Genomic DNA, 27,111 nt, shown 5'->3' on the forward strand with positions numbered 1-27,111 from the left:
CAGTTGTTAAATGGTTTAAAATGTTCCATGTTTAACTTCAGGTTCACCCACACATTCCAAAGGAATGCAAATATGTTGTATTTTACGCATCCGATACCCTGAGAATATTATTTCTTTCACCAGAGAGAATACACATTTCAACCCCCAACAAGTATGAGTATCAATATGTGAAAAAGCCGGCCAAAATGAGTCAGTTCCAGGTGGCCGTGAAGACCCACAACGACGCCCATTTTGCCCTCTCACCCGCTCCTCACGATAGCGCTGAAATGGTTGAGATTGTGCTGGGTGGCCGCCAGAACACCCGTTCCTGGATATCCTTGGGTAAAATGGGCGAGCCGCTTATCAGTGTCGCCACACCGGACATCCTTTCCTGGGATGAGTTTCGCACCTTCTGGATCTTCTGGAAAGGCGGTCTGGTGCAGGTAGATGTCCTCTTCTGTTCATGAATATGACGACGCTGAAGGTTTGAGGGTTTTATAGTCTCGATGATTTATGTGGTATTGCAATCACACACACACTCAAAAACCATCCCGCTCAAAGCTTCTTCTGGGATGAACTGTTTTTGTCGTTATGTTATCATTTTTCTTGAGCTTTTTGACTTTGTTCTTCTCAGGTGGGCCATGGTTTACATCCATCCAATGCATCAGTCATCCTTGAGTGGTTTAGCGCAAGCCCTTTACAGGTTCGTCTTTTTAAAATATTGAAAGAACAACAAATTGAGCACTGGTGTCCAAGTCAAGGTCCAGGGGCCGTTTTATGTGGCCCACAAAGGCAAATTAAGCATATCAAGTTCCATGATGGTTGCTGAAGTCTGAACCAAAATTTCAATTTATCATATATCATCAACAATAACAGTGATGATTCTTGACTTTTGATTGTAAAACTAGTTTTCGATCAATTTGTTGTTCACAGTGTATGTAATATGCGGAGGGGATTAACCATTTAGATGGTTTCCCAAAATTCATAACGACAATGCATGGTGAACCATAACTAAAATGTAGCCCGTGACAAACCTGGAGTGCAGTATTTTTGTTATCCATTGCATAAAATGTATACTTACGTTGTTTTAAAATGTTTCTCAACCTTTCTAAAAAGAGTGCTGGAAATGCTGTTAAAAAAGTTGACGACAAAATATTTAAATGGGTACTTTTGTTGTGCTTTATTGTGCATCTTCTCTGGCTCCTTTTGGCTCAGTGTTGCCTGGCATGTTGTGGCACAACATGGTACCAACACAAATTAGAATTTGCTAATCGACTTTGAAAAGTCATAAAAACGATACACAATCTAGTTATATTCATCGTTTTAAATAGAGACAATTCACTAATAACTGTTCAAATCTTACTTCAGGTTCGACACATAGGCTTCTCCACCGGATGGGGCTCAGTTGGAGAGTTTAAGATCTGGAGGAAAGAAGACTCTGATGAGAACCACAATGAAGCCTTCACCCTGGGGGTCCCCCACAACATGGTGCCTGGGTCCGAGCAAGCCTCTGCATTTTTGATCGGCACGTGTTCACACGGAGACAAATTCACTCGTATCCAAACGATCGGGAATGACTGTTGTTTACTTTTTAGGCGATGTGATGGGGCCTACACTGAACAACCTGGATAAACTGCTGCGACTGCCGTTTGGATGCGGGGAGCAAAATATGATCCACTTTGCTCCCAATGTCTTTGTCCTCAAATATCTGCAAAAGACCCGGCAGCTCAGCCTTGGGGTGGAGAATGAAGCCACTGATTACCTCTTGCAAGGTACACTCAGATTTTTGGGGGAATGGACAAAGCAAGTGATCTTTGGCCACACATAAGACAAGGGATTTGCCAGGATCTTTTGGTGTTTTTTAAGATTTGCTCATATTTGATGTAAACTTTCCAAAAAGTTAGTGATACTTATCTTTCAGGTAGAATTTGTGGAGAAACCTAAACTGTGTACGACAGGGATGCTCACACTTTTTCAGCATGGATGCTACTTTTGACATGACCACGTCAAAATGATGTACCCATCAGTGACGTGCAGTCAGTGGAGGCAGGTGAGGCAATGCCTCACCTGTCATCATGGAAAGCTGTCATGGAAATATCAAATGAAAAAATAAATTAAACAGTTAGATGTATTTAGTGATTTGTACTTTAAAGTTCTTGTCCATTTAACTTCACCGTTTTAGGATTTTTTTCAAAATCGCTGAATTTACCGTTCAAGTACTAAGTAGAGACGAGCGGTGACGTCATTGATGACGTCAGTGCCTCACCAGCCATGAACCTCACCGCACGTCACTGGTACCCATTATATTTATTGAGAAATATAGTGAGGATTCTTGCAACTTATGTTGATGTATAACCGCATGTTGCACAACACAACATCATTATGTACATTTTTTTGCCATTACCTGAGTTCACTCATACTGGCAGACGAGACAAACGCACTTTGAAAATGCCATTGTGAAAAAAAGTCTTCCTACCATTCAGTATTAAAGTGATTCAGACGTTTCCCTACTTACAAACATTCAAGATACGAACAATGGTACATACGAACATTTTTTGTTGGAACATATGTAATATTCTCTCCAGTTGTACATATACATACATAAAGCATATATTTTATAAAATATTTACTTATCAGTAATGACCGATACAGGTTACTTATCAAGCCTTAAACATACGTGGTCGTAACTTGCGCCGGTCGTAACTCAGAGATTACCTGTATATAGGAACTACACGGAGCTATCTAAGCCGCTATTTGAGTCAGGAAACATATTAGCTAGCTATCTAGCTATCTATTAGCTGGCTTTCTATCTTTTTGATTCATTCCGGGTTGAGTGAACGCTGGCGCGTGTGTTTACCACTGCTCACCCACAGAAAAAATATATCCTGTTACTGTAAAGTGACCTTGAGAGTTTTGAAAGGCGCTTTGTAAATGAAATGTATTCTTATTATTATTATTATTATTATTATTATTATTATTATTATTATTATTATTATTTATTATTATTATTATTTTCATGAATGCTCCCTCATTCATGTTCTCACATTTGGTTTCACTTCTGTTTTGGCTGTCCTGTCATACCATAAGGCAGGGGTGTCAAAGTCATTTTTTGCCACGGGCCACATTGTAGTTATGGTTTCCTCTCTAGGGCCGTTATGAATTTGGGGAAGCCATTAGAATGTTTAATCCCCTCCACATATTACATACAGAGCGCACAACAAATTAATGAATAACCAGTTTTCAAATCTGAAGTCAAGAATAATGACTGTTATTGTGGTTTACATCCCAAAATATGAAATTTTGGTTAGAATTTTAGCAAGCATCATGGACTTTCACAATTTTGATTTGCTTTCGCGGGCTGAATAAAATGATGTGGCGGGCCGGATTTGGCCCTCGGGCCTTGACTTTGACACCCGTCCCCTAAGGTATCAACCGTTTTTACACATCCTTTTTTCTTTTATAATCGTCTTTTCATCCATGGAGGACAAGGTAAAAAAAACAACTTAAAAAGTGCACATTTTTATTTTCTTGGTATAATATAATGCTACTGGACACACAGTGGTTTTCTCTGAATGGATGTCAAATGATTTTACAACATATTATTCTCCCCCAACCCCCCTTCCCAAATTCTTATCCAGGCTACCAGAGACAACTGACCTACAAACGTCACGATGGCTCCTACAGTGCTTTCGGAGAGAGGGATTCCTCAGGAAGTATGTGGTAAGTCCTTGACGGCGGAGTTTACACATTCAACGTGTTTTTCGGAGGGAGCACATTCTTTAACTGAGACACCCGCTGCATCGGCCAAAGCGCTCAAGTTTTCAACTGTATCACTACAACACCAGCAATGTGTTTTTTTCTATTCCCATGTTTATACTCATTTGGGGTGATGCAGACAGAGCCATCTCTCAATATTTATAAGAATGACATCACTGTTCTCAGTGGGGGGTCCGCATTGCTCACTGACTGTTTGGGGCCCTCCTATGCGGAATATAAATGTGGTTTATTTACGGTACCAAGGTGGGCATCGTGATCTATAATCGAGCCAGCATCGTAAAACGGTGAGCTGCTTAAACAACCAAAAATTGTAAACACACTGTGTAGTTGGTAACTGGAGGTAGGCAAAATTGTTGAGATTTATTCACACTGGAGTGAGGTACATGACGCGGCGTGGGACCCATGCGGCTCCAAGCAGCACCTCACGGAGACAGAGTTATACATTGTCTTGAGCAACTTTACCAAATGCCGAGAATACGGATGAATGACTCATCACCAGGATAGAGTCACTCGCCACTAAAGAATAGCTTGACCTCTTCTCCGACTGACGGGATGTGATAATGTAACAAGCGCTCCTACAGCTCCGGTATGGTTTATGGGTACATCACAGTGCCAAGTAACCTTTACCGTGTTTTATGAATCCATCAACGCGAGGCTTGTTACCATCCAGCAGCAGAGATGGCCATTTTACTAGTGCTAACGTTTTCCAGGTGGCAAAATAAATAAATAAATAAACAAATAAAATAAATGACATTTGAACTTGGTGAAAAATTGTAAACAGTGATGAACATATAAACCCTCTTTTCACAGCAAATGTTTCAAATGATCGGCCGAAAAATTCTGAGCCACCTTGCTTTATGCTGCCCCATTTGAAAATTGAATCACAGGTAAACAGAGTTGCCGATTTCATAACCAATGAAGAATGCCTTGTCCTAGGGAAGGGAGACGAGATCCAGCTGGCTACCACCAAGCCGTACCAGTAACAACAGCAATTCTCAGGGTGGTACAAGTGAGCAGAGGAAACACTGAATTAAATTCAACATGTAAAACATGAAATACAACGACAGATATCTGAAGCTTTTAGTTATGTGTATACTCAAAAACATTTTGTTCAGATTTGTTTTCAGTTCACTAAGTACCAAATTAACTCATTCACTGCCAGACGATGTGCAAAAATGTGCCCACTCCAATGCCAGGGTTTTTGTCATTTTCATTCAAATTGCAGTACCAACAGAACATTGAGTTATAGGAGTACATAAACATTCAATGCAATGTAACAAACCTTAGACTCTCTTCTTTCATCAGAAAAAAAGAGTTAATTCCAAAATGATATGGGTCTGGAATTAGCTGAGCTTGTAATCGGGGCACTGACCAAAATACAATACAATACATACATATTGATTTATACAGCGCTTTAACAACAAACAGCTGGAGCTATAACAAAGTGCTAATATGGACAAAAGGCAAATGCTGCCCCCTCGTGGAAGGGAAAACATTCACAGAGGTCTGACATGACCTTTATCGGCACCCCTACAAGAAAAACCAAAACCCGAACAAATTCGGGAATGGCACTCCATGTCACACTTTTCAATTCGCGAATAAATTATGGAATAGCATTGAATGAATTAAAAACATTATTCAAGTGCCATTTTTATTGAGTCATTATTTAGGTGATTTTTCTCAGGTTTCCCAAATATTACTGAAAAATAGTCAACCCCGATTGAGGACCTGAAATCTACAGACAAAAATGTCACCTTCTATTGTATTTTAGGTCTGCACTTGGAGCATTTTTGGAACCATAAAAAACATTGCATAATTGTTAAGGAAAAAAGGGTGCGAGTGTGGATATTTTAAGGAGTTTGTAGAAATGGTCAAACATCCCATTCGCTGACCCAGCCAAAGCATTTTAATGACAGCGACTCTCCATGCTTTGTTTGAAATAGCCATTCTCTCTTGCATTTGCCACCCCTTCTCGGTCTTTGTATTATTATGAAATTGCTGCGGTGCTTATAGGCACCAGTCTACATCGCCCTTGATAATCACAATGTGTTATTTGTGGTTCAGTCAAAAATAGTCCAAAAAGTACATGTGGCGCCTGACAACATTGGTTTCCAATGGTTGATGTGTGTCAGGATCAATTGCCTTGGGCGTGCGAGTCACGGACTGTTTTTTTTTCCCCGCCATTGTTCATTTCAGTCGCGTTTGGTGGCTTGCTCAGTACCTCGGGGTCTCGGCTAATAAAAAGCACAAAGAGGAAGTTGTTGAAAATCTTCACCACTGGAGAACATCTCTGAATATTTGATGACAGGGATGAGGCTCACATGTGACTAATTGGATGAGACATGCAGCTGGCTATAACGAGACAACAAGGATTGAGTTGGAGAAGTAAACAAGCAATGAAAATGCTCAGCTAAAGCACTAAAATTAAAATCTCTCTGGATGTTAGTCCTTGCCATGGGTGTGTCTTATTTTTTTTTGTCTCTTTATTTTTGCACTGGGGTAGGTTCTGGAAAAGTGTAAATATGACTTTGTTTGGGAAGATAAGAAGCGTCACTTTCTCATGTTTTGGCTAGTAGCTCTCATAGTTTGCCTGTTTTTCTCTCTCTCCACGTCCAAATCCCCTCTTTCAGCCTTTCGCACAGTTGCGCACTTCAAAGCGTGAATATGACGGCTTTTTGAAGCCCATACATGGGTGTTGTCTGAGATAAAAGTTCAGATTGGCAAAGCCGAGAGCGGAATGTTATGATGTGGGCCCGGGGAAAGCTTATCCTTAATCCCAGTATGAGGAGGTTTACGACTTCGACTTGATTCGTAATAACATACCGTATTTGTGTTTGGCCTCACAGCGTTGAGACTGTTCAACCCAAAAAGATTGAAAAGCGGGGTACTGTTACATCCACATTTGAGTGTACATACCTGTAGATTTGAATATATACTGTGTACGTTAGTGTCACGGTTTGCAAGGTGGTGATGGCGGGTGCGCTCCCAAAAAGCAGGCAGGAGGGAGCATGAGGTTGTGTTTGATGAATTGTATTAAAATAAAGGTCAGCAGGAACAAAATGTAAAACATCAAAATCATCCGAACAGAAAAAAGTATCAAAAGAAAACAGAGTGTAAAAGTCCGCCATACAATGCATGCAACAAACAACAATGACATTCAACAATTACCCGACACCGAATGGTCGTGCCGGGGGTCCTTTTGAGTGTCACTGATTGGAAACGACCAGCACCTGTGCAGGTGCAGGCGGGTCCGACAGCGCCCCCCGCTGGTCGCAAACCAGATCATGACAGTTAGGGGTGTAACAAAAACATGTTTAGATTCAAAAATAGTGAGTGCATCAAACTCAATCAAATCATACCGTAAATCAAAACACATTTCGACTCATTTTTCTTGAATCAAAATATTTGAAGGAAACACCACATTTACGGTACTGACAAGCTAATTCTTATGTAAAAAGATGACAAGAAACATACCGAATTGATCGACAAATTGAAGATCAAATTGGTGATCGGCATGAATAGAGTTGAATTGTTCCACTTCCCATTTCAAAACTTAAAGTCCATGACTCAAAATCTCAAAATATGTATTGAACTATCTTTTTGTGAAAGGGATGTGATTTGCGTGTTCTCATCTCCTGTGTCCATGGCAATGTCATTTTAGGATGATGATGACCCAATATGGAAGTACCGGTGTATAGCGTATTTTCCGCACTACAGGTATAAGGCACTTTGGAGTATAAGGCGCACCTTTAATAAATGGCCAATTTTGAAGCTATATATATATATATATATATATATATATATATATATATATATATATATATATATATATATATATATATATATATATATATATATATATATATATATATATATATATATATATATATAAAGCATAGATGCTGCAATAGTGGCTGAGGTTACGCTATGCAACTACTAGATTGAGCTATGCTAAAAGAATACAATACAACACAATGCAATACAGCTTGATTTATATAGAACTTTCAAAACTGAGGCAGCTATAACAAAGTACTTTCGAGAAGCTTTAAAATGCTACGTCCAAGAAATCAAAACATTTATACATGTATAAAGTGCATTGGATGATAAGGTGCATTCTTGGTTTTTGGAAAAAAATGAGTGCCTTTAGGTGTACCTTATATTGCTGAAAATACGGTAAATTCAGCAAAACGATTGAAGACATGTATAGAAAAATTACTGTAGAGTTTTGAAATGAGCAATTTTATCTGGTCTTTATTGGCAACAGTCTTGAAACAGCAAAGCATTTCAGTGAATCAGCACCATTTCTGCTCTGTGTATTGTAGTTTGGCTAAATGGCTTCGAAGTACGATTCGGCCACACAATAGCTCAAGGTCCTTTCCATAATGTCATGATTTATGCCCGTCCCTAAGCAAGCACTTACTGATATGTTCCATGTGTTGTTTTACATCCTCACCAGTCTTTTTTTCCTCCATAACATCCATTTTTATGTACCTCATCCTGCTGACAGGTGGAAAGAGTGTGACTGGTTGGACAAACTTGGCTGGAAAAGTGTTTGCCTTCAAGCCCTTGAAGTTTGACAGCTGAGCATTTTTGGGGAAATTTGCCAGCACTTTTTTTTTAAGATCTTTAATACATCTCCTCCATTCCCAACCCCTGTTTACCTCCCTCGCCCCATCCGCACTTCCTCCAGGTTGACGGCGTTTGTGCTCAAGTCCTTCGCCCAATCGCGAGGTTTCATCTTCATTGACCCTGAGGAGCTGCGAGCGGCCAAGTCGTGGCTCATCAGGCACCAGCGAGATGACGGTTCTTTCCCAGCCGTGGGGCGGATTCTGAACAAAGACCTGCAGGTAGATGGATGGATGCGGTGAAGGTTCACAGAGTTCAGAAAGTTTTTGCAAGCAGGAATTAGCTGCAAAGACACTTTTGGGGGTGGGGGGGGCAGCACCTATGCATTTCTGATTGGGTTGGCAGCCATAACCAAGCTTGGGTTATTTATCGCAAACAATGAAGTTGAAGTTTCATCAACATCGTCTTTTTTCTAATGATAATAATCTAGTCTTGTTCTAGTCTGGTCTAAATCTGTTCATGACAAGAGAGAAGTTCAAGACGGAAACAGAAAAATGTTTTCATTCAATTATTCTTTCAGCTACAACTAGATGGAGCCAATGTACCGCTATGTGCCCTAAAACAACACTTCGAGAGTCACTGTATAATAGAAAAATGACTTCTGTAATTCTGTAATGTTGAATTAAAGGACAACCGACACCATTTTTTTTCCTGACATCAGAAAAACGTTTTATAGTATCTAAAATACCCAAAACACGCAGGCTGATATTTTTAGTCAAATGCAAAACACCAATAAAAATGACTTAAAGTGTCCTAAAACTGCAAAAAATTGAGCTGCAAATTGGGGATTTTCAGAAAGTCCCGCACCGAGTTCATGACGTCACGCCAAGACGTCTTGCCTTGCTCGAGAATCAAAACATTGCCTTCAGATTCAGAGAAGATGCTTTCTTGTTTCTCATCCAGTTATGAATATGATTCAAATAGTTCTGAAGAGGAAAGCATAAATGTTTGCAATCGATTAAAGAAGTCCTCCCGTATAAATTCGAGCCATCAGAACTCCAATGTAGCATCCCAGAAAATGCACAAGATGGCGACCAAGCTCTGTTGAAAATGGGCTGATTTGTCTGCTGGGAATTTGTGTCAACTAGTGTCAGATAGTAGTCTTGGTGCAACACACAACGATTCACCATTGCGTTATTCATGTGTTTTCCTTCTAATTTCGCCATCGACACTGATCAACACGAAGTTTTCAGACCAAACAAAGTACCCAAAATGCATTGTGTGTCGGTTTCTCGGTCAGGGGCGTTCCAGACGTGACGTCACGTCAGTCATCGTCATCAACTCGTAAACAAGACTGAATATTCAGCGCGAGTCTTAAAACGTAAAATATTTCTATATGCCGTGGAATGTTTGTAAATAACGCTCGGTAGAAGTCAGTTGAAGTGACATTACAAATTATGGACATAACTTGTCCGGAGGCGTCGGTTGTCCTTTAAATGAATGGCATTTTTTCGTCTGTCTCTAGGGTGGCATCCACGGGAAGATCTCGTTGACGGCTTATGTGGTGGCAGCTCTTGTGGAGACGGGGATATCAACTGACGTAAGCACAAAGGCATCTGGCGTCATGCCGACAATGTGGCAAATTAGATGAGATTAGATTACGGTACTGTATTTATTCGAGTATAACGCACACCCCTAATTTTCAATAAAAAAATCGGTATAATTTTTTTTTTCACTTTTTCTCGGCTCAGACCAAGCATTGTAAGTGACAACGCATGCGTCCATGATAAAAATCATTTATTGACAATGTAAACTTCTTCACTTTCTTCTGAGTTTGAATTCACAGCAGGTCGTCTTCTGTGCCCTCCATTTTATTGCTGATACCCGTCTTAAAAAACTCTTGATGACCATTTCTTTTGGCATATCAATTGGTATATCGATTAAAATATGAAGAACACTGAATCGAAACAGCATATTGGTAATTGTGCAAAACAGCAATGCTTAACTCATGTTTCAGTGTGGGCGAGGCGAGGAAAGGAAATGAAGTGTAGCTAAAGAAATGGTAATCAACAATCAAAAAAAGGAATGCGAGTGATCCGGGTCTTTCCGAAAATCGAAACTTAAGGGCGAGAATAGCCATGGAAATGCTGCCCCCTCCTGAAAGGGATAAAGCATTAAATATAGATGAGAATTTTTTTCCCAGGCCTCATGTATAACACGCACCCAAACTTTGAGTTGTTTTTAAGTCGAAATTTTTGCCCATGATACTCAAATAAATACGGTAGATTACATTAGATGAGCCTTTATTTATCTCACAGTGGAGAAATTTACATTTCACAGCACCAAAAAGAAAATACAGTAGCTGCTGTAAAGGCAGCCACTCTTGCGGCACCATCTTGAAGTCAAAAACAACAACAAATTAACCATCAATTATCATATTCTTAAAACTGTTATACTGAATGTTCTGAATGCTTGTTGCCACTTCCTGTGTATTTTTTCCCAAAACATGTTAGTGATTTTTTATGTTCTTTTTTTCTGTCAAAATATGCCTTCTGACTAGATTTTTGAACTCACTCAAAGTCGGGTGTAGGCAAGGCAAATGAGGATAAAAAAATCTATATTATTTTAATTTAATTACCTGTATATATTTTTTGGTATTTTATTCATTATTTATTTTTTACTTCTCCCTTGTTACTTTTGATGTATTTCTGAGCAGATATTTGCTGTTGTGTCATGGTGTAGTAGTCGTTCACATATGAAATACTTCGTTCATCTTGTAGCTCGTTGATTATGTTCAACAGTGCCCCCCTTGGTGGCAACCAAGTCGTGCATTCCGTTTGACCTTTGTTACTTTAAGACGCAGTTAAGCAACAATCCGTTGCACAGAATTGTCCTCCCAATTAGTTTATCGATTGCCAAGGCCTTCGGTAGACTTGCACTAAAATATGGCCTCAGTCATGTTCTTTCCATTCGTTTGTAGTGTGAAACACTGTTAAATGTCTTTTACAAGCCTTGCGAAAACAAAAACACTTTTCCTGTTTGCTACATCGGATGTGGTGCTGATTTTACGGGTTTCATTTCATTGCATGGAGTCATCAAGGGCACCAAAAGGTGCCGTCCCACCAGCTGTGGAAGCACACTGCAGAGTGGCTGATAGCTGGAGGGAAGGATGTGCTGGCGAGCAGCCAACTCTCATTTGTTATGCCTCATGTCAGTGCTCAAAATCTGATAACGTTTCTCACCGCGTCAAAACATCGACGGATCATGTGCGGAGACATTTTGTTTTCGGGAAGGACGATTTACATTCCTCCAGAATCAATTCTGCTTTTTGTCTGTGCTTTCTAGCACTTGCCTTGGGTTGTCTTTTACTCTCGATGTATTTTTCTTACCGTCCTTTCTCCCACAAAACCTTCTCCATCTGTACATAGTTGAACACATTGGCCCAACTTTGAATTCAAACATGCTCACCTCCCCTTTGATCTTTTACAACTGATCAAAAAAATGCTAAACATTTAAATGAAAAAAAAAATCCTCACATCAAAGCAAATGATAGAACGCTTTCCAACTTCACTTCATGAAAAGATGAATCCTGCACTTGCATTGAGCCGCTCTGGGGGCTTGTCATCTCACAGATTAGAAGGAAGGTCAGATCTGACAAAGATGAAAGCTTACGTTAAATTTGTGGCTGGAAAGGGAGAGAAAGTATATTCAAACGCCGCACCCAAATTGAAGATTTAATTGTCCATGTGGGACGTTTATGTTCACCTAATGGCTAGTGATATCGAGCACGACTGAATCATGCTAACACAAAGTTTTGCACTAAAGTAAAAAACAAAAAAATCTGTATTAAGCCACCTAACGAACTAGCTAGCGAACCAACAACATATCTAACTAACTAACTAGCTGTCGAGCCAACCATATAACCAACTAGTTGGTCATCTATCTATCTATCTATCTATCTATCTATCTATCTATCTATCTATCTATCTATCTATCTATCTATCTATCTATCTATCTATCTATCTATCTATCTAGCTAGCTAACTATCTATCTATGTATCTATCTATCTATCTATCTATCTATCTATCTATCTATCTATCTATCTATCTATCTATCTATCTATCTATCTATCTATCTATCTATCTATCTATGTATCTAGCTAACTATCTATCTATCTATCTATCTATCTATCTATCTATCTATCTATCTATCTATCTATCTATCTATCTATCTATCTATCTATCTAGCTAGCTAGCTAACTATCTATCTATGTATCTAGCTAACTATCTATCTATCTATCTATCTATCTATCTATCTATCTATCTATCTATCTATCTATCTATCTATCTATCTATCTATCTATCTATCTATCTATCTATCTATCTATCTATCTATCTATCTATCTATCTATCTATCTATCTATCTATCTATCTATCTATCTATCTATCTATCTATCTATCTATCTATCTATCTAATTAACCAACTAACTAACTAAATAGATAGCTCGCTAGCTAGCTACAAGCATAATCAAATACATTATGCTCATCTCATGTTTTGTGTGGACCAGGAGGAGAAAGTGGCAGTGGCCAAAGCCAAGGACTTCCTTGAGACCAACACTTACTCGGCCAACGACCCTTACACCACTGCCCTGTGTGCCTACGCCTTGTCTCTGCTGCGCAGCCCCTTTGCCCCCCTCGCCCTGCGCCGCCTCAATCACATGGCCATTACGCAAGGTACTCTCATTGTCATCAAACTGACAAAACAGCCGATCAAAAGCGTTTAAAATGGCGTTGTTGTCACGCTACACATTTGCAGATGGACTCACACACTGGAGTCTGACTGGAAGCACAATGACGATCGAGGACACGTTCATGGGCTTCAGTGACGGCATTTCCCAATCAGGTAGATGAACCGTCCATTTGACAATCACCGCACAAAACACACACAGGCCTTATTAAGTTCCCAGCTTCTGTTCCCAGTGGTGTCGGCGGAGGTGGAAATGACGGCTTATGGTCTTCTCACCTACACCCTCCTTGGGGATGTGGCGTCAGCCCTCCCGGTGGTTAAATGGCTCTCCCAGCAGCGGAATGCGCTTGGTGGCTTCTCTTCCACACAAGTAGGCTTGAAACATATCGGAAACATGTTGTGATACGATAACAGTAACTGTTTTGGCTTTGTCTCACAAGTGAATTGAAGTTTATTAAGTTCACAAAAAGCATCTTTGGCAGAAGAAACAACAATAAAATAACATTTCAAGCTCTTTAATGGGACTGTAATTGAAATTGAATGTCAACCTAAACATGAAATAAAGACAAATTGTGGATTTAAAACAACCACACTTTTCCTTCAATGGAGACTTGAAATTGTAATTTTTATTTTTTTATTTATGGTATCTTAACATATAATGTGAAATGCTATTGACGGGCAAATGAAGAGCAGCTGTTTCGCAGTGAACAAAAACGGTGCAGCAACACATGTAGATGGACAAGATAACAATGCGCCAAGCTATTTTTCTTTATCCTTTGCAAAGAGCAACTAATATTTTATTATTGCGAGTTACTGAGACAATATGTCCATGTATCTGTCTTTATTACATCACCATTGGCCCAAGTTACTCTCTCAAACAAATGACCTTTCTCCAGGCACCGCTGAATACTCAGCAAGCTGTTGTACTAAACATCAGCAAGCTGTTGGACTCACTTTCTTCCCCCGTGTGTTAGGATACATGTGTGGCACTGCAAGCCTTGTCTGAGTATGCCATCCTGTCCTACGTCGCGGGAGTCAACCTCACCATCTCATTGGCCTCCACCAACCTGGATTTCCAGGAGACCTTTGAACTCAACAAGGACAACAAGAAACTTCTCCAAAGCGCCAAGGTAAGTACATCACAAATGTTGAAGGGGTAGTCGAAATGGTTGTTGCCGTATTGTCGAATGACGTGATTAAAGTCAAATACAGTAATAACTCAGCTTACGAACTTAATTGGTTCCCAGAAAGTGGGTCTAAGGCTTTTCGCCTTAGACGCGCCATCTTCCGAACATTTATTTCCCATAAGAAACCATTAAAATGAGAATAATCCGTTCCCAGTACCGTAAAACATAATATTCTATCTACTAAATAAGCATTAAAACTACACAAAAATACCTTATTTTATGTGTAATGAAATTGCTATTGTATTGTAATTAAAGAAATAAACAGTACTGCATAATAAAGTTGTTTTATTTACCTTTGTGATGATCGTTGATGTAGTTGCCTCTTGCTTCCTCAGCAATAATACCCTCCCTCACACTGTCCCCTGCTAGCTGCTTTTCGGTAATCCAAATTAAAAAAAGTTTTTCAACCTCTTGTATTGCCTAAGACCGTTGCTTAGACAAAACGGAAATGCCCTTAGCCACACACGCACCCTTAATTGCTTCCTTGTACCTAAGTAGGGTGGCAATGGTCGAATTAGCGTAATGGTATGGGGACGCTAAGTCACACAAACGCACACCTCGTTTTTGATGATCTCCTACTTCTGCTCGACCGTAATTTTATTTTGTGTCCTCTTCGTCTTAACACTAGCCTGTGGTGGGGTCTTTTTCTGTCCCATAATAGCAAAAGTACTCCGCTCGATAACAAACCACATCTGCACTCAAAGAAGGGGGTGACGAAAACTAGTCCGCCAGCCACCGTGGCGCTGTTTGCCCGTGTGGTTTGGTGTTATTCCGCCGAAACTAGTCCGCCAGCCACCGTGATGCTAGGTGGTTTGGTTTTTCCGCCAAAAACTAGTTCGTCAGCCAAGACTATATGCTCGAGAATTTAATGTTCGTGAGGCGAAAGGTCTGTGAGCTAAAGCGTTTGTAAACTGAGGTATCACTGTACTTAAAAGTTTGACAATAAGTCATTGACTTATCCACTGCTGACTGTTTTTGACATGGTTTTTGTGTGCGGGGGGGCGCTCAGATTCCCAGCATTCCAACGGGCCTTTTTGTCAGCGCCAAAGGAGACGGCTGCTGTCTCATGCAGGTAAACAGTGTGACTCACACAAACGCACACACTATGTTACTCTTATGGCGCGCGCTTACCTCATCGACTCGCGGAGAAGAATTTGTTGGCAGCCAACAACTTGTTGTCGCTCCTTTCAACGTAACACAAATGAATCATCCAATTGGAGTAATGTGGCAAAGTTTAGGAAATTGCTCTTTTTTATGTCCTGCGCTCACCAGGACAGGATGCTGATTACTTCCTGCCTTGACAAACAAAAAGCTCTTTTATGCGCTCCGGTCGGCTTTTTTTTCTTCTTATGATCTCTCCAGTCTTCTTATCACTTGTTTTTAAGTGGTTGTTTTTGTTATGTCAGACGTTTTCATTCTGGGTAAATACGTTACAGTCTAAAATGTATTGCAACCCCACATCCACACCCCTCTATTCATTCCTCCGGCGTCTGAAGTTTGTTTCCAACTGCCGTAAACAACATTAAACAGCTTTGGGCAGCAGCACCTGGCTTCTAATGATACATCAGCCCATCAAATCAATGGCTGGGTGGGTCTGTGCCTCTATGTGCCTGCAAGCGAGTTTGTTTGTGCATCAGACTCTAAGATTAACAAATGTGTTTTGACTGGCTTATATTCAAGACCATGAAGTGACATTTTAATTTTATTTCTTTTCTCACTGAATCATCACGTTTGTCATGTGGTTGTTCAAATGTTTTATTTATTCTTCTTTTTCTCTCATTCCAGTTATTTCTGTTTCACCTGTTGGGTTTTCTTTCATTCCATCCATCCATTTTCTGAACCATTTTATCCTCACAAGGGTTACAGCGGGTGCTGGAGCGTATGCCTGCTGTGTTTGGGCACTCAGCAGGGGACACCCTGAACCGGTTCCCAGCCAATTTCAGGGCACACGGAGATGCAATAACTCCCACCTACGGACAATTTAGAGTGTAGTTTTTTGAATGTGGGAGGAAAGCGATGTACCCAGAGAAAACCCTCGCAGCCACGCACATGCAAACTCCAAACAGGGAAGGCCGTAGCCGGAATCGAACGCCCGACCTCTGCATTGTGAGATTGACGCACTAACCACGCAACCACTGGGCTGCCAATTTTCTTTCATTAACCAACAATTTTATTCACGTGTGTCAAGTTATGTTTCCTTACATTAAGCAACATCAAATTATAAACAATGAAAACAAAGCTAACCATGCTCCCTGGATTCATATTCTACCCAGATAGACGTTTCCTACAACGTACCGGACCCTGTATCCAAACCGGCTTTCCAGCTCAAGGTGGATCTCAAGGAGCCTTTCCTGGGGCGCCATCCGCAGCCACCTCTTCCCTCTTCCTCCTCCTCCTCCCGTCACCCAGCCTCGCGACTCCGCAGCCGTGCTGACAACCGCTCGGAGCTCAACCGCAAGCGTCGGGCGCCCATGGACGATGACGACCCCGCGGCTCACCAGGACAAAATGGACTTCCACCTTTCCTTGGAAGTCTGCGCCAGGTGGGAGTGACTTCCTAATCCATGTGCATGCTTTCCATTCCGTCCCCCATCTGATCTCAACTGTGTCACTAGGTGGCTTCACTCGGGCTCCTCAAACATGGCCGTCATCGAGGTTCCCATGATTTCCGGGTTCCGAGCAGATGTTGAAAGTCTCGAACGGGTGGGTAAGATCACAAAAACTTACATGCACAACATTAGATGATTAGAGTAGTGATTTTGTTTTATCCTGTCAGAATTCGAATGCAGTTTTAAACAGAGTACTTCGCTGAGTATTTGGATGACCTTTTGTGCAATTCATGCAACATTATTTTAATCAAACAATTATTTTAATTTAATCCATTATTCATTACATCTGAGCGGGAGCTCTCCAGTCCACTGTGGTGCTGACCATTCCAATGCTAACTAACCATCTAGGATGCTAATGTGAAGATATATTTCCAAACTATGTCTCCTATTGGAAATGATGAATCAATTCCAGGACCGTAAAGCATTAATACAATACTCGAGTAAAATTGCCGAGGGCTGCTTCTGTATGTATCCTTGAACAGCTGCTGATGGACAAGCGTGTGGCTTTGAAGAGGTACGAGCTCAACAGCAGGACTGTGTTGTTTTACTTCGATGAGGTGGGTATCCATCCGTAAGGAATAGACAAACAACAATAATAAGATAAAATGTGTTTTTAAAATGCATATTTACATCAAGCAATAAGAGGATCGGTATGGCGACTGTACATTTTATGAACTTTTTTTAGACTATAAATCTTTATATAGCGCTTTCACAGTGGCTGCATCTGTAATAAAGTGCTTTATAGAATATTGAATAGAAAAACACATGTTCCCTGGATCGGTATGCCAAAATGGTGGAAGATGATTCTTTTGCAATCCTCATCTCTTTTTCCACTCCTCAATTTAAATCATTCACTGCCCTTCACAAATTTATTCGGCAATTGAAAATATGACGTACAGCGCCATTCACGAATTGTTCGGGTTTGTTTTTTTTTTTTTTCTTGCTTGGGTGCTGATAAAACGCTGGCCATGACCTCCGACAATGTTTTTCCCTTCCACAATGGGGCAGCATTTCCCTTTTTTCCATGTTAACGCTTTGTTACAGCTTCAGCTGTTGTCCTTCTTTTCCTTTTGGCTTTTCTCTTCACGGGTCGCCACAGCAAATCAGTGTCTTCCATCTATCCCAGTTTTGTGCATCCTCTTCTCTCACACCAAGTACCTTCATGTCCTCTTTGACAACATCCATAACCCTCCTCTTATGCCTCCCTTTCAGTCTTCTGCCCGGCAGTTCAAGGCTCAGCATCCTTCTCCCGATATAGTCACTCTCTCTCCTCTGGAAACCATCTCAGTCTGGCCTCTCTGACTTTCACCCCGAAGCCTATAATATGAGTTGTCCCTTTAATGTACTCACTCCCAAAGAAAACCTCAACATCTTCAGCTCCACTACCTCCTTGTTCAAGCACTATATTACATTGTATTTTGGACAGCGACCCTCATTTCAAGCTCATATAACTCCTGACCCACATGAATTTGGAATTTATCTATTGTTGTCAGATGAAAGAAGAGAGTCTAAGACACATGTGTCAAAGTCAAGGCCCAGGGGCCAAATCTGGCCCATCATATAATGTTATTCGGCCCATGATAGCCAATCAAACTTGTCAAATTCCATGATGCTTGGTAAAGTCCCGACCAAAATTTCAAATTGTCCCTTGTAAACCACAATAACAGTCATTCTTTTTGACACCAAATTTAAAAGCCAGTTATTCATCAATATGTAGTGTGTTCTATATGTAATATGTTCGAGGGCATTAAACATGCTAATGGCTACCCTAAATTAAAAAATGACACCCCTAGTCTAAGGTTTCTTACGCTGCATTGAATGTTTATGTTGTCCTAAAACTCAATATTCTGTGGGTTCTGGACTTCGAGTGACAATGACAAAAACCATGACACTGGATTGGACACATTTTTTACACATGTCTGGCAGTGAATGAGTTCAGTTAATGAGCCACAAAAAGGTTTCTTCAGCCGTCATGCGTACTTCTTTGAAGGCGTTGCACGTTTTGCTTCTCAACCAAGAGGCTTTGTCAGCGAACTCAGTACTGATTATCGTTTTTTATCACACTAGGAAGTATCCCAGTACTTTTGTCCGCATGTCATCATTTTCGAATCACAGCCAGCATGTCAGTCATACTGTTTGTGCGTGTGTGCGTGCGTGTGTCGCCCTCCGGCATCTCAGATCCCCAGCCAGTGCATGACGTGTGTGGCCTTCCAGGCTGTCAGAGAATATATTGTGGGCAAGACGGCGCCTGTTCCTGTTAAGATCTATGACTACTACGAACCAGGTGTGTGTGCCTGCGATGCATATTCCACGTCACCCTGATTTATGAAAGCCTAGCGAGTCTAGTGTTGCCCTGTGTGTTGTCATTGTTTTGCGACCTTATTTATTTGAAGCATGTGTTAAATGTGAGGCCCACATGCTGCAATTAGCCAACCCCACTATGTCATTCAATGGCTCACAAAAGCCTGCCACCATTTTTTTCTTCTTTTAGATACAAAACCAGTTGTGTAGTGGAGCAATGCTAATAGGCAAATGCCCCTTTTGTCATTTTAAAAGTCATTCAGCCTTTCCAGTACGGAGTACGGACACAAGGTGTCTCTATCGGTCTGATACCGGCCTTATTTTTAGGGATCGGGTCTTAGTGGAGCCTGTTGATATCAATGATGTAGATGTTGATATCAGTCTGACAGCAGCCTTATTTTTAGGCATCAGGTCTTAGTGGAGCCCGCAGATACCAGCGATATAGGCATCGATATCGGTCTGATACCGGCCTTATTTTTAGGCATGTATCGCTAAAATCTGACCGTGACGTTAAGTCCTCTTATGGAGTAACTAACGTAAAATCATCAAATCATCATCATCCGAAACACGTTTTTCGTGCATAATGTTTTGTCACAATGTTAATGAAATTGAAGATATTAAAAGTCCAAAATGCATTTGGAAACTAATTCGGTGAGTGCCCAAAGAATGAACCGTCCTGCTATTGGCCAGAGGGGGGAAACAAGTAATATTGAAGATCCCAATTATAAACTACCTTCCAAACCTGACTGGAACCAAAAGCAATTCGGATTTCTTTGTCAGTGTAGATCCGCCAAGCCCGGAGCCACGAAATTCATCAGACAGTTTTACAGTTTTGACATACAGTGAGACCTCAACTTAATTGGTTCCCAGACAGAGTGTGTAAGGCGAAAAGTGTGTATCTCCAAAAAAAATCCCATAGGAAACCATTAAAATGGGAATAATCCGTTCCCGGGTTTCCATAAAATATACTTTTCAACTAAATAATCCTTAAAACTACACACAACATACCTTATTCTATGTATAATAAATGTGCTATTGTATGGTAATGAAAGAAATACACTGCATTGTATCATAAAGTCACTTTATTTACATTTGTGATGGTCATTTATGGCTTGATGGAATGACGTTGGAGGAATTGCTGTTTGGAAAGAGAGGCGCATTACACGAGGACTGTAATTAAAGAAATAAACTGTGCTGTAAAATAAAGTTTTATTGACCTTTTTGATGGTCGTTGATGGCTTATGGAAGGAAAGTCACCTTCCATAAGGACTGTCGGTAACTTAACCTCTGGTGCTGTTAGGTCGTGTGCTTCCGCCGAAGATCACTCCGCCAGCCGTGGTGGGTGTGTATTATGAAAATAGTGCTTATTATAAGGTTTAATTTTCATAAATTTGACGTTTGTGAGATGAAAAGTTTGTAAGATAAGGAAGGTGTTTGTAAGTTGAGGTCTCACTGTATCGTGATTTCTTTCCCCCACATGCTTTTTTAGTCTTAGCTAACATTTATTGCCTGAAGGTAACCATAATTTACATGTGGCCCGTGAGTAAAACATTATGGCACAATGATTTACAGCCTTTGAGGCCACCCGCTTCTACAACGTCAGCGAGAGCAGCCCGCTTGCCCGGGAACTTTGCGACGGCCCCACTTGCAATGAGGTGGAAAGTTCATCCAGTCATTGGACAGGTGAGACGTCAACCCTTCATGTTCGACCCACCACCACAGGCTGCTGTCAGTCTTTTGTAATGAAATTTGGACAGGTTTCGTGCAAGCAAACCCGTGCAACAACGTGTTTGGCTGCCCGGAGGAGGAGGAGTTTGAACGCTGCATGTGTCACCGGGACTGCGGCTACGACGGGGAACCAGTCTGTGGTTCAGATGGACAGATCTACCAGAACCAGTGTCAGATGGAGGTCATTGCCTGCCGGAATGGAACACGCATCAAGCAGGTCCCTGTGTCGCATTGTCCTCACAGTAAGAATGTTGTCAATGAACATTCACGGTATTTATTGACAGCGAAATGTCGATTTGGCAGTTTTGAAAGTGCTAGTAAGATTCGAATGTAGCCTCTGACACCATTTTGAGTTTCCCCTTTTATTCAGTGGGACTCTTGCTAGGGCCCATAATAGCTTTGTTCACCTCCATTTAAAAAAGGTAGATTAGATTAGATGATATTAGATTAGATGATATTAGATTAGATTAGATTAGAATGTAATGGTCTCACACTGGACAAAATGTACATTTCACAGCAGCAAAACGATGAAAGGAAGAGAAAAGGAAAAGAAGAAGTAGAAAAACATAATACAGGAGCTGCTGTCAAGGCAGGCGCTCTCGCGACAGTCATTCAATCCTCAACACTTTCTGCGCCCTCTTTGTTGTATGAAGCAGTTCTAGATGACAAAGAAGCGGATCAAAGTTTTAGATGCGACTTCGTCAATATAGTGAATTGGTGTGTGCGCGCGTACGTGTGGGTGGATCAATTGTCATTGATATGCACAATGATTGTAGAAACAGCTGCTCAGAGGTTGAGTTGATGATTGGATTTTTCTGCGCATGTCATTTTTCAGATCAACACACATGCAAACACGGCACCTCCCCATCCCCCCTACTTCTCACTGACCCTAGTGCTGTATTAGAGAGCTCCGCGCAAATGACAGACTGCTTTTGTCCGAGCTCTTTGAAATCCTTGTCGCATTCCTTTTCCGACGCGCAGCTCAACAACAAAAGGAGCTTTCACAAGTGCGGGAAACAAGACTTTGAGGAGGAAGAAAGAAGTTCATTCGCCACAAATATCAAAGCATTAACTTTTTGGTGGGTGAGGGTGGGCTAGGGGGTGTTTGTTTGTTTGTGTACGCTCATCCGCGGTAAGGCTCATTTGCCAATTTTGCGGAAGAGAAATAAACAATCAGACCCACTTGTGATCATGCCGCCCACCTCCCGGCCTTGCTATTTTTAGAACAAATTTGAATGCAGGCCTCCCATCAAGACTGAGTGCATGTCATTATTTTACCAAAACGTGTTGCACAATTGCGGCGGATGAAAAAGCTTCTGCTTACCATTTACTTCCCAAGACGCGACTATGAAACGCTGTTGTTTTGACAAACCTGTAAGAAAATCTATGATTATAACCCAATGCGCGTACATGTGTGTATGTGCTTGTGTGTTTGAAGTGGAGACCAAGGTAGAGGTCATGCAGCCAATCGTAAGCCAGGAAACTGAACAACCCTCAGTGCCTATACACACAGGTAATCTCAGCAAACGCACACACTCTCGTATACATACAGTGTATCATTATATAAATCAAACTCATTAAAATCTGGTATGCGTTAGCTCCCACACCCCTGCTCCCATTTATTTTTGTGGGAGGAAGAGGGATGGGGATTGGGATCAGACACACTGCATACGTGTGTGCAAATGATGCAGTGAATATGTGTAAAGCGCAACCTTTACATGTGTGTACGTGTGTGTGTGTGTGTGTAACACGAGGCAACATGCTGCGACTTGTTGGCTCCTGGTCGCTGTGCTCAGTCAAAGGTCCTCAGACTGCACAAACGCTAGACACCCAACAAGAATGCTGTCCCACAGTGCCATCTATAGATCGTTTCAATTAAAATAGCCATTCTATAACTTGTTTCTGAGGAGAAATGAAACATGGGACAAAATCGCTCAACGGCAAATTCTTCAGAATGCGGAGTTTTGCAAGGGGGTGATGGCGGGTGCAAATCCCAAAAAGCAGGCAGGAGGTTGTTTGACAAATTGTATTAAAATAAAGGTCAGCAGGAGCAAAAAGTAAAACATCAAAATGATCTGAACAGAAAAACGTATCAAAAGAAAACCAAGATTAGAAGTCCGCCAAGATTAAACAAACACATGCAGTTTTTTTTTTTTACGACGATACTAGTGCAGCGTGTTCTACCGGAAACAAATTCCTTGTGTGTTCTACATACTTGGCAATAAAGATGATTCTGATTCTGATTCTGATTCTGATACAATTGCATCCAACAGCATACAATGTGTTCAACAGCATTCAATGACATTTAATAATTACCCGACACCGAATGGTCGTGCCAGGTGTCATTTTGAGTGTGACTGATTGGAAACGACTGGCACCTGTGCAGGGGCAGGCGGGGCCGACAGCGCCACCGGTTGGTCGCCAACCAGATCATGACAGTTTACATATGTATATAACTATATATCATTGAGGTTGAGAAAAGACATTACTTTTGTTTGTCCAGGTGAAGAGGAGCAGGGCTCGATGCCCGATGTGTCCTACTACTCTTATGATTACGACGCAGACTCAGAGCCTTTTCTGGCAGATGGCGAGGCGCGGGATCCCACTTTCGACGTCCCCCGAGCCGCGCCGGATGCCCCACAGAAGATCCTCCTGCCCTCTGACGCTCAAATGCCAACAGCAAACACAAGGAACAGTTCAGAATAATGGTACCGTGCTTTCCGTATTCACTTATGACCCTTCTTATGACATTACCTGACCTTTATTGAGCAAGGTTGCACATTTTTATTGGAGAAAAAAAAATATGATGCACACGTCAAACCAAAATGTCACAAAACGTTCGTGGTGCCTTCAGATGCATGTTCAATTCATAACACAAACACTTGGATCCCAAAACCTATTTTTCTGTTGAAATGAATTGAAATGCTAAGGAGCCATTGTACTGGTTAACTCAAGCAGAGTCATAGAATAATGAGAGAATTAAATATTTTTAGATTAGATTAGATTAGATTAGATTAGATTACCAAAACATTAGATTAGATTAACCTTTATTTGTCTCACTGTGGAGAAATTCACGATTGTGCATCAATGTGACCATATTTTCTGCACTATAAGGCGCTTTGGAGAGAACATTGTAGTATAAGGTGCATTGAATGAATAGACGTGACAATAGTGACTGTGGTTGCGTTATGCAGCCACTAGATGGAGACAACACTAAAGGGAATACAATACAATACAATGCAATTCAATTTTATTTAAATAAAGCAGGGGTCGGGAACCTATGGCTCACGAGCAGTGTATGGCTCTTTTGATGATTGCATATGGCTCGCCGATAAAACTAAATACATATTCTCGGTTTTTCGCTGTCCATTTCCTGTTGGGGCTGGAGTTGGCGGAAAGTGCTGTCTTGATTGGATGACACTGACCTAGATTGGCGGAAAGTGCAATTTTGGTTGGATGATACTAGCCGTCATGTTGAAACGGGTAAACGAGCCTTTAAATAAGTCCAACAAGTAAAAAAAAAAAAGACGAGTACACTTCAGCTTGGAGGATTCGCGATTCTAATTTGCAATGAAACAATACCATCGATGACACAGTCGAATGTCAGTGATATTTTAACAAGCCCCATGTTAACTTTAGCATCAATATACTTCTGCGAGAAGTATCTTGCAGATAGCAAGTGTGGAAGCTAATGAGCCGTGTGCAGGCTAGCTAGCAGTAACTTTGCCTATGGATCCGGCAAATTGACTTTCATTCCGATCGTTTGGATGGATTGTTACCAATCATGGGGAATGCAAAACCATTCATGTTAACGGTGAGTAATATCACAAAGTTATTTTAAATAATACATTCTGACATTTTGTTGAAAAGTGGCCGTGCGTGCGTGTTTGCGTACGTGTGTGTGTGTGTGTGTGTGTGTGTGTGTGTGTGTGTGTGTGTGTGTGTGTGTGTGTGTGTGTGTGTGTGTGTGTGTGTGTGTGTGTGTGTGCGTGCGTGCGTGCGTGTGTGTGTGTGTGTGTGTGTGTGTGTGTGTGTGTGTGTGTGTGTGTGTGTGTGTGTGTGTGTGTGTGTGTGTGTGTGTGTGTGTGTGTGTGTGTGTGTGTGTGTGTGCGTGCGCACGCACTCGTGTGTGTGTGTGTGTGTGTGTGTGTGTGTGTGTTGTGTCGATGTCGGATGTGTCGTGTCGCGTGTGTGTGCGCGTGTACTGTTTGTGTGCGCGCGTGCGTGTGCGCGCGTGTGTGTGTGTGTGTGTGTGTGTGTGTGTGCGTGCGCACGCACTCGCGCGTGTGTGGCTCTCAATGAAAAATATTTCTAAATATTTTACTTTTATGGGCTCTCTTAGTCAAAAAGGTTCCCGACTGCTGATATAGAGCTTTCACATTCGCTGCCGCTGTGCCAATGCGCTTTACACATATGATGCGCTTTTAAAATACTGTACTTAGGTCCAAGAAATTAGAATTTTGATCCATGTCTAAGGCAAATTGGATTTTAAGGTTTTTTGAGAAAATGTCATGCTTTGAGGTGTGACTTATAGTGCGAAAAATACGGTAATTGATTAAAACTACTCCTATTATCTCAGTTTGCCTACAAATTTGGAAATATGAAATTTAGGCCTACTGGTGGAACACAAAACAATTCTTTTAAAGGTCGTACAGTGGTTGGGAATGACTGCCCTTTTTTAGTTTTGGGGGGAGCCGCATTTGTACTGACTGTCCTTGTCATCTGTCCTCGACAGAAATACCGGTGTGAAGCCATACCCAGGTCCAGTTTGTACATTTTTTGTGAATATGCAAGCGAATGGAAATTGACAAGAGGAGCCCAAAAGGAAGCAACATGAGCTCGTGTGTGAGTGTATGTCTGTGTATATACAGTATGTATATGTTCTCTCTCCTCCTCCCTATATCAACATATATTTTTTGTTTTATTCACCGTACTGCCTTTAAAATCACTAGAACGACAAAAAAAATATCAAATACTTCTTTGTTTGTTTGTTTTTTGTGTAATTACAACCGACTTTAAGATATTGTGTTAGATTTTTATCTGTTGTATTTATTTGCAGCTAGTGGTCATATCATTATTCCTTTTTGTAATTGCCCAGACAGTCATGACGCTACAGTCCAATCACTTCAATGTGCAGTTTTTTACAAAATAATTAACAGCCATCTGAAAGAGAGGTGAAATTTAGGAATAATTGTGAATGATTTGTATCGAAATAGTTCCCATAGAGCCGTCCAACCCATTAAGTATGATTGTAATGTTTGAAAGACAAGTCATGCTTGACAATCGGGTCTCCCAAACATACCAAAGTACCTCGTAATCTGATTTTAAATAAAACACAAGACATTAAATTACAACAATTAAAAAAAAATAACAAATGGATTGAAAATCAGAGAAATTATGTGCCAAAAATAAACATTGGACAAAGTTATGGAAACCTCCTGCTCTGTCGATGCAGTCCATAAGCTGATAGGAAACCGCACAACAAGTGATTCAAATTTAGTCAGGACAAAGGTGGACTGACAGGCAACCACGAGTCCCTGGTAGACTTGAGCCCACACGCAGTGTTTTAGTTTTCTCGAACGGAGAAGGAGACTCCAAGATAACGTCCCCTATTTTCCACCCGCCTTGAGATTTGATTGTACAGTTCATAAGCTATTTTGTTTATGTTACATTTTGATTTATGAAGCAATCAAAAGAAACAAATTCAGAAGATTAGCATTTGTTTCCTTCCCACAATTCCTGTAAATGTTCCAAATTGGTTAACGCATAATGTATACTACATATCAAACACTGAGGCTTTTAAGTAAAGAAAATAAAGAGAAATATGTGAATACGTTGATGTTATTTCCCCTTGTTGATTTCATAGCTCATTTTATATATTTTTTTCTTTGCATGCCTGGTTGGGTACATTATTGTCACCCTAAAAAATGGTTGTTTTCATGAAATGTCACATTCCCCCGCTCTAGAAATGATCTCTCCATATTGATATTTTTAGAATAATGACATTCCAAGAATAATTGGATTGAATTGGATGAGCCTTTGTCAGTCTCTAAGTGGAGAAATTTACGATTCACAGCAGCAAAGTGTTGAAAGTAAGAGGAAAGGAAAGGAAGAAGTAGTAAAACAAAATATGTCCTGTATTTTGTTGTTTTGCTGTTAAGGTAGCCACTCTCGCGGCACCATCTTGAAGTCAAGACAAAAAATAAATAAATAAATAAA

The 27,111-nt window shown here is 40.8% G+C and overlaps 1 protein-coding gene across 1 annotated transcript in view; it reads left to right on the plus strand.

The window, feature by feature from the left end:
• Positions 1-26,725, plus strand: part of cpamd8 (C3 and PZP like alpha-2-macroglobulin domain containing 8) — a 64,988-nt gene extending 38,263 nt beyond the window's left edge. The window contains exons 24-44 of the mRNA XM_088999956.1: positions 124-422; positions 614-682; positions 1,348-1,504; positions 1,575-1,751; positions 3,618-3,699; positions 8,447-8,603; positions 9,848-9,922; positions 12,890-13,055; positions 13,138-13,224; positions 13,302-13,438; positions 14,043-14,198; positions 15,265-15,327; positions 16,529-16,797; positions 16,870-16,957; positions 17,346-17,420; positions 19,042-19,147; positions 20,737-20,847; positions 20,922-21,134; positions 22,331-22,405; positions 23,396-23,600; positions 25,628-26,725. Of these exons, the coding sequence (XP_088856082.1) occupies positions 124-422; positions 614-682; positions 1,348-1,504; positions 1,575-1,751; positions 3,618-3,699; positions 8,447-8,603; positions 9,848-9,922; positions 12,890-13,055; positions 13,138-13,224; positions 13,302-13,438; positions 14,043-14,198; positions 15,265-15,327; positions 16,529-16,797; positions 16,870-16,957; positions 17,346-17,420; positions 19,042-19,147; positions 20,737-20,847; positions 20,922-21,134; positions 22,331-22,405; positions 23,396-23,598 (2,765 nt within the window). The 3' untranslated portion in view covers positions 23,599-23,600; positions 25,628-26,725. The remainder of the gene's footprint in view (positions 1-123; positions 423-613; positions 683-1,347; positions 1,505-1,574; positions 1,752-3,617; positions 3,700-8,446; positions 8,604-9,847; positions 9,923-12,889; positions 13,056-13,137; positions 13,225-13,301; positions 13,439-14,042; positions 14,199-15,264; positions 15,328-16,528; positions 16,798-16,869; positions 16,958-17,345; positions 17,421-19,041; positions 19,148-20,736; positions 20,848-20,921; positions 21,135-22,330; positions 22,406-23,395; positions 23,601-25,627) is intronic.
• Positions 26,726-27,111: the final 386 nt, after the last annotated feature.

The sequence above is a fragment of the Hippocampus bargibanti genome, linkage group LG07, assembly GCF_051943395.1.
Source record: "Hippocampus bargibanti isolate YZ-2025 linkage group LG07, ASM5194339v1, whole genome shotgun sequence".
Classification (NCBI taxonomy): Eukaryota; Metazoa; Chordata; class Actinopteri; order Syngnathiformes; family Syngnathidae; genus Hippocampus; species Hippocampus bargibanti.